This window comes from Vicia villosa, linkage group LG4, assembly GCF_029867415.1.
Source record: "Vicia villosa cultivar HV-30 ecotype Madison, WI linkage group LG4, Vvil1.0, whole genome shotgun sequence".
NCBI lineage: Eukaryota > Viridiplantae > Streptophyta > Magnoliopsida > Fabales > Fabaceae > Vicia > Vicia villosa.
In genome coordinates, this window is record NC_081183.1 from 195,112,452 (window position 1) to 195,121,400 (window position 8,949).

The following is an 8,949-nucleotide window of genomic DNA, read 5'->3' on the forward strand; positions in this document are numbered from 1 at the left end:
AAGATGAAACTAGAGGGTATAAATATAGTGTAAAGAGAGAGGTATGGCCCACAATAGTCCTCAAAAGAAGAAGTGTCAACTGTTGGTTATCCTTCGATGTTTTGTTATTGTCTCCCACATTCTGTTTAGGTGACAAGACAGCCCCCACTGCGTTTGGTTTCAAATTGAAGAAACAAACTGAACTGAAAGAGAAAATATATAGAGTATATAGTATTGAAACATTTTGTTAAATTTTTAATTTAATTATTATATTTTAATATTTGTTATGTGGAAAGATATATTTATTTGTAAAAATTAAATAATTAGTAGCGCTTTAAACCGTTACCAAATAAATTATATTAGAATTTATAAAATCAAATTACGACGGTTTTAACCGTAAGGATATCATTTTTAGGACAGTTTTGAACCGCCGGGAATATAAACGAAAACATAAACCAAAGGCATATTCACGACGGGGTTTAACAGTCACCATTTCTAGTTTAGGTCAATTCCAACCCGTCGTGAAGTAGCGCGACAGTTGGAGTGACGGTTTTGGCAACAATCGCGAAACAAGTTGGGGACACACGATTCTGCAACCGTGCTCCAATCGTCGTAAGTTGTAAATTGCGACAGTTTTAACCGTCGTAATCTGCCAAAATAACTATGCCAATTTTGATTTACCTTCATTCTTCAAGATGTGATGCTTTGTGAATCTTAATTGTTACATTTGAGTTGTTCCTATGATGGTTATTGCTTATGATTTGGTGGTATTTTCGTGCTCAAACACAATCAAGATCATAAAGTGTTTGATAATATGTTTGATAATATGTTTGATCAAGGTTTCCTTTCTTTTGATGATGTTTTGATTGTGTTTGATCTCTAACAGAAATGCTTCTGTTGTGAGTGCATACTATTGGAAAATAATTCCTTGTCTTTTTCATCCCCTTGAGGGTGATTATATATATCTGTACAACATCACTTGTTACCTTATTTAGGTGAAACCAATTCACCTATTCTAGCCTAAGACTTGGCATAGTATCACACTAATTATGGACAGTATCAAGCTAATTATTACAATGAATGTGGACATATATACATTTAGTCTAATACACCCCCGCAGTCGAAGCGGGAGGAGGATGGATGCTGAGGCTGGAACGAAAATCATCGAACAACGGTTTTGGAAGGCCTTTAGTAAAGATGTCTTCATATTGGTATCGTGTAGGCACGTGCAGAACATGAACTTGACCAAGTGCAACTTTTTCTCGAACGAAGTGAGTATCCATTTCGATATGTTTGGTACGTTGATGATTGACGGGGTTTCCTGAGAGGTATATGGCACTTACGTTGTCACAATAGACCACAGTTGCTTTTGAAATGGGGCAGTGAAGTTCAAGTAGCAGGTTTCGAAGCCAGCAAGACTCAGCAACGACATTGGCAACACCGCGATACTCGGCCTCTGCGCTAGAGCGGGATAATGTTGCTTGTCGTTTGGCAGACTAGGAGATGAGATTGTCACCCAAGTATACACAGTAGACCGAAGTAGATCGACGGGTATCGGGACAGCCGCCCCAATCGGCATCACTATAAGCACTTAGGTTGGTGACAGTAGAAGGTGAGAGATGTAGGCCGAATTCTTTTGTCCCTTGAATGTATCGTATAATGCGTTTTAGGGCTGCAAAATGCGATGTTCGTGGATCATGCATATAGAGACAAATTTGTTGAACTGCGTAGGAGATGTCTGGCCTTGTAAATGTAAGATATTGGAGAGCAGCGGCAAGTGAACGGTAGAGTGTTGGATCGTCAAATTTTTCACCAGAAGTTGCACTTAACTTGGATTTGGTATCCACTGGTGTGAGTGCCGGTTTACAATTCACCATTTTAGCACGAGAGATAATGTCTTCGGCATACTTGGATTGATGCAAGAATAACCCACCAGAATAACGTGTAGCCGACACGCCTAGGAAGTAATTCAAAGGGCCCAGGTCTGTCATGGAGAATTCTGACCGAAGAGCAGCAATAATGGTGTCACGAAGAGAGTGTGAGGATGTAGTGAGAATAATATCATCAACATAGAGAAGAATATATGCTGTGTCGTCGCCATGAGTGTAGATAAACAGAGAGTGGTCGGTCTTGCTATTAACAAAGCCGATGGTGGAGAGAAAAGATGTAAACCGTTGGTACCATGCTCTTGGGGCTTGTTTAAGGCCATATAGAGATTTCTTTAGAAGACAGACATGGTCCGGATTATTTCGATCACGAAATCCAGGAGGCTGATGCATGTAGACAGTTTCAGAAAGGTGTCCATGGAGAAAAGCATTCTTTACATCAAGTTGATGAATGGTCCAATTCTTTGACACGGCAATGCTGAGTACCACACGAATAGTAGCTGGTTTCACCACTGGACTGAAAGTCTCGTCACAGTCGATACCTACCTGTTGAGACCTGCCATTAACAACAAGACGAGCCTTATACCGCTCCAAATTACCGTTAGATTTATATTTATGTTTAAATAGCCAAATACACCGAGTAATATTAACATCAGGAGGACGGGGAACCAAGACCCAAGTCTTATTTTTAATAAGAGCATCAAATTCATTGGTCATGGCCTGTTTCCAATTCTTATCATGGAGTGCGGATATTGGGTTTTTGGGAATTGGTGAGATTGAGGTGGTGATGGAGAGGTCAAAAATGGCTTTGGGTTTGTGAATGCCATGTTGTGCTCGTGTTCTCATTGGGGGAGAGGGGACAGGTGATGCGGCAACAGTTTGATGTGTGGGTTCGGGTGTGGTTACCTGTTGAGCCATAGGAGAAGTAGTAGGTGATGTAGTAGGTGAAGTAGGAGGTGATATTGTTTGGTCGTTAGATACAAGCGGAGAGTTGATAATGTGTGTCATATACGGGGATGGATCGCTGTCTAAAAAGGAGTAAGAAGAGGCTGGTGTAGGGGGTTATGTGATAAGGGAAAGATTGATTCATTGAAGGTTACATGACGGGCTGTGATAATCTTACGTGAGGATATGTCGAGACAGAGGAAGCCACGGTGATGCGACGGATAGCCGAGGAAGACACATGGAGTGGAGCGTGCATCGAGTTTATGGATTGTCAATGACGGGAGGTGGGGATAGCATAGACAACCATATGTTTTTAGTGAGTTCTAATCCGGGTATCGTAGGTAGAGGGAAGAAGTGGGAGACACAAATTTGTTTGACTTACTAGGAAGGATATTGTGTAAATAAGTTGTCATAGAGAGGGCGTAATGCCATTTTGAAAGGGGGATGTTGGCGTGAAGTAGGAGGGTTCTTATCGTGTTGTTGAGTGTCCTGATTTTACGTTCGGCTTTTCCATTTTGTGGGGAGGTGTGAGGACAGGAAAATCTAAACGTCATGCCGTGTTTGTTGAAAAATTCGTGAAATGGTGAATTATCGTACTCACGACCGTTGTCGCATTGAAGATTTTTAATAGGGCAATTAAATTGAGTTTTAATAAACTTGTGAAATTTAGTGAAAATATTAAAAACTTCTGACTTGTGTTTGATGGGAAAAGTCCAAAGAAAGTTAGTAAAATCGTCAAGAAATAACACATAAAAACGATGACCCATAGCGCTAACAATAGGTGAGGTCCATAAATCACCGTGGACGATATCAAATGGATAACATGTAGAAGAAGTAGATAAAGAAAATGGTAGTTTTGTATCTTTACCCAACTGACATGAATGACAAAAATGTTTAGAAACCGAACGACATTAAATAAAGTTATTATTACGAAGAACACTAAAAATGGCTGGACCCGGGTGGCCCAAGCGGTTGTGCCAAGTAGAAGCGGAAATGGTCGTGAGAGCTTGAGGTGCTGAACTCTCGGGTTGGTGCGTGGGTAGGAAAGGGTAGAGCTCGCCCAAACTATTGCGCCTCATAAGTGGCTTCCCCGTCTGCATATCCTTCACAGTAAAACCAAAACGGTCAAATTCGACAGATACGTTATTATCAGAAGTGAATTTTCTTACTGAAACAAGGTTTTTAATAATATGTGGGGCATGGAGAACATTTTTTAACAGTAAGGGCGGCAATGGAGGTTGAAGTTGTTTCGCTCCACAACCAAGAATTGGAATTTCAGTACCATTTCCAACAATAATTTTATTGTTGGTGCTCAAATTAAAATAAGAAGAGAGGGTACCTGCATTCGACGTCATATGAGAGGATGCCCCTGTATCCATATACCAATTGTCGTCGGGCTGCTGAAGAGACATGGTCTGCATAGTGGCCGCGATGTCAGTGGGTACAAGTGCCCCTTGCGGTGCACCAAGAGTCTGATTTTGGGAAGAAAAGCGTGTGGTCTTGGTCCCAAAACACCAGCACCACGACCAGTAGCAGAAGGAACCCAGCCTGTGGTAGGGTATGGACATGGAGGTGGGTTCCAAGATGGCTGTTGTGGCCAAGAGGGAGGCGTAAAAGGAACCCATGTCCAAGAAGCAGGCTGATTTCCTTGTCTGTTATTTCTGCCAGAGTTATTTTTGTTATTGTCAGAGGAATTCTTGTAAGAGTTACCTCTGTGATTATTATTGCCCTTGCCACGATATTGCTTTCCACGACCTCCGGTGTTGCGGTTGTTGTAGCGAGAAGGTGCAGCATCAGAAGACCGATTTGGAGCTGCAGAAGAAACATCAGATTGTGTGTGGAGGAGGGCAGACTCGGCACCAGTGTTCTTATTGCGGCGGGTTTCCTCAAGTGTGAGCATAGATCTCGCTTTGTAAAAAGATGGCAGCGGATCTAATTATTGAATGATGGTGGCGAGACTATCGTACCCACTTGAGAGGCCTGTCACAAGGCGGAGGACCAGGCGATCCTCGCTGATCGGAGCCCCAATATTGCCGAGTTGTTCGGCTATCAGTTTCAATGCTTGGCAATAAGACGACGCATTTGGATAGTTATCCATGTGGATTTGAGAGAATTGTTGTTCTAGGTATACGGCTCTAGAGTTTTTATTGTCGTGAAAGATGTCCTTCAAGCGATTCCATGCTTCTTGAGCGGTGGCACCGGGTTTTAGAATCGTATGTAGGAGATCAATGGATATCGTGCTATAAATCCATTGTTTCACGATGGCATCGAGTCGGGACCATTGTGCATCTTTCTGAACAGTCGCATCCTTGGGTGGAATAATGTGATCGGCGACATCAAAGGCATTGGCCGCATTGAGGAACAATTCTGCCCATGAATCGTAATGAACATTCTCCATTTCTAGGGTGATTTGAATGTGGTTTTTAATGTTAGAGACAGAAAAAGCGGGATGGAAAGTAGATTTAGATGTGGAGTCGTTGCCAGCCATTTGAAAAGGGAAGGAATGGGCTCGGTGGAGAAGAGAAAAGAAACAGAGTATGATAGAGGGGGATCGTTATAGGGCTGATACCATATTGGAAAATAATTCCTTGTCTTTTTCATCTCCTTGAGGGTGATTATATATATCTGTACAGCATCACTTGTTACCTTATTTAGGTGAAACCAATTCACCTATTCTAGCCTAAGACTTGGCATAGTATCACACTAATTATGGACAGTATCAAGCTAATTATTACAATGAATATGGACATATATACATTTAGTCTAATACATACAATAACTCAGCTAATGGTTGGCATGACCCTCCTTCTACGCATGTCTTCTGCATTAGACATATTGCACAAAATTTCACATGAGAGATTAAAGACCGAGCTGTTCGCAAATTGGTTATGAACGCAGGGTATGCATTAACTCAACCATCGTTCAAACATTATCGCAGAGAGATCAAATTGTCAAATCCAGATGCAGGTAGTTGGATTGATAATATTTCAGTGGAGAAATGGACTAGGTCATACGACAATGGACAACGATGGGGCCACATGACAACAAATATTATTAAATAAATGAACGATTTCTTCAAAGGCATACAAAACCTCCTTGTAACCGTTTTGGTAAAATCAACATATTCTAGGATGGCTTCACTATTTGCACAAATAGGTGAAAGGTGGGACGCGGTGTTACGATCAGGACAATTATGGAGTGAATGTTGCACAAGATTTATCAAGGAAGAAAATGCGAAGGCCAATACACATATGGTTACAAGGTTTGACCGTCATAATCAAAATTTCATGGTCAAAGAGACAATTGACCATAACGAGGGGCTACCAAGACAAGAGTATAGGGTTCCACTAGAAGAACGTTGGTGCAATTGCGGAAAGTTTCAAGCATTTCGCATGCCTTGCTCCCATGTCATTGCAGCATGTGTGTATTCTTTCATAGATGCATTAACACTTCTGTCTCCCATTTACAAGTCCGAGACCTTGCTTCATGTATACAACAATGGCTTTGTAGTGGTAGCAAAAGAGGATTATTGGTCTGCGTACGAGGGGGAAATTATTTGCACAACGACCAAATGTGAAGAAATAAAAAGGGTCGTCCCAAAAGCAAGCGTATCACATCTGAAATGGACGAGCTTGACAAGCTAGAAAGAAAGTGTGGTTTATGCCGTCAAGTCGAACACAATAAAAAAAATTGTCTCACTCATGCTAGTGGCTAAAGCAATTAAAATTTGTATGCACACTTCTTTTATAATCTAAACATGGATTTTTCATTAAGAACATTTGTTACAACACATACGCTTACTAAAGATAAAATGACATAACGACTAAAAAAACAACACATATAGTGGATACAAAAAACACCAACAACACGACAAAATATCTAAGAAATTACAAGCACCAAAACAATGTCATCAGAACCGTGCATCATCATCATTATGTCCCTGTCTCTTTCAACTTCCTCCAACCAAGTGCGAGACGTTCCGGTTGCAAGTGAGGTGGCGGTTCTTCTTCTCTGGATTCTTCTGATTTCTTCATCCTTTGGAATGTCCCTGTCTAACCAGCGTTTCAACTCTCTCTTAAGACGCTCCATAGAATGGATGTGCCAAAATTTCATTTTTATCGTCGGTTTCAGGGGCGAGAAAAATACATAGCCATCTCTTTTGAAAATCTCAAAGCCCATTATGACAAAATTTAGGAGGAAATTTCTAGGTGCAGCGAGAAAGTGTGAAGAATGGTGGAGAAAGGGGGTAATATTTATAGAAAACACATATGCAAGGAGGAGCCATATATATGAGATGGCTCCTCCTCCTAAAAAGATAGTAGAGGCGCCATCCCACATGGCTTAGTCGTACTGCAGGAGCCATGTCAGATGGCGCCTAAGACAAAATAAAGCAGAGGAAGCCATTTCAGATGGCTCCTTGGTGTTATCTATTTTTGAAACATGGTTATTTGCGTAATTTTCTCCAAAATGTGGTTATTTGTGTAATTTTTTTTAATACCTGATTATTTAAAAAAAAAATCACATGAAAGGTATAAGAATAAATAATAATAATAAATATATAATATTAATAATAATAATAATAATAATATTCAGCCACAACTATTAATAATAATAATAATAATATAAATAATTTATAAGCTAATAATAATAATTAAAGAAAATAATAATAATAATATTAAAATATCCCGCTACCACTACTATAAAAATTATAATTATTTATCTATTATGTAATAGTCAAAAATATATATTAATATTTATCTATTTTTTGTTTAATATTATGGATCAAATAAATATAGTGAGAGATTTAGATGTTTGTGAAGTGAAACATGAAAGGTATAAGAAAAAAGATATTTTTTATAATGTGCAATATTTCTGTAATAAATTTATGACATTGAAAGAAGTATATATGCATTAGCCATAACACTTAAACTAATCACATTTTGAGATAATGATTCTAATACATCAAAATAAACACTCAAAATAAACACTACTAAAAAATTCATTTCTAGTGACGGATTTAGTGACCGAATTTGTCACCAAATTTTGATATTATTGAACCAATTTTAAGAGGTCACTAAATCAGTTACTAAAATAAACCAGTCACCGATTTAGAGACAAAAATTTTATGACCCCCTATTTGGTCACGGAAATTGATTTTATATATAATTTAATTTATATATATTCGGTCACTTATATATATATTTTTTAATCCTCTTTATTATGTTAATGTTTCCTTTTCATTTTTTCAAAAATTATAATTCTCTTTCAATTTTTAATTTTTACTAAAGTTTTATCTTTTTTATTGTTTTAATAAATAGTATTTATATAAAAATATATGTACATAAGTTTAAACATAAAATATAATATTAGATTTATGTAGTGGTAATATTTTATTGAAATGCATGGAGGTCACGAGTTTGATTCTTAGGTATCACAATTTTTAATTTTATTTTACGCAAAAGAATATAAAATTGGTCATTAAATTTGGTCACCAATTTGGTCGCTAAATTTTGGTCAAAACGTTTTAGTGACAAATTTTTAAATTTTTTCAATCTATAATTCTGTCATTAAAAGCAAATTTTTTAATAGTAAAAAAATTAAGCAACAAATAATCACATTTTAAGATAATGTTTCTAATGCGCACAACAAATAACACTAGAGTCTAAGAAACAATTATTTGAAACGTGTTTGGATCCTCTCTTTTCCTATTTTTTTCTCCTTTACACAAAATAAATGTAAGATGAAAGAAAAAATCATTAAGAAAGTTATAAATTAGAGTAGAGAGATGAAATATAAGCGAGATATAAAGAGAAATTAACCAAGAAGAGAATTGGTGATAAAAGTAGGGTTAAATATGTTTTTCGTCCCTATAAATATATCAATATTTAATTTTAGTCCCTAAAAAATTTTACTTTAATGAATAGTGCTTCTAAAATTTTTATGCATGCAGTTTTACTCCCTATTATTTTCTAAAATTTATTATTTAATTACCCTTTAATTTGTAAATTTGTAAACAATTTTTTATACATGTTTAGAATTTCGTAAACTATTTATTTACCAAACTTTAGAATTTTTTAAAATGAGAAGAATTAAATATGAATTTTTCAAATTTCAAAAGATAATAATAAAAATTATGAAA

The 8,949-nt window shown here is 37.3% G+C and overlaps 1 protein-coding gene across 1 annotated transcript; it reads left to right on the forward strand.

Annotated features, from left to right (window-relative positions):
• The first annotated feature begins 5,941 nt into the window (after nt 1–5,941).
• Nucleotides 5,942–6,454, forward strand: LOC131598636 (uncharacterized). The gene has a single exon (XM_058871217.1). The coding sequence runs from the start codon at nt 5,942–5,944 to the stop codon at nt 6,452–6,454; it is 513 nt and encodes a 170-aa protein (XP_058727200.1).
• The last annotated feature ends 2,495 nt before the right edge of the window (nt 6,455–8,949 follow it).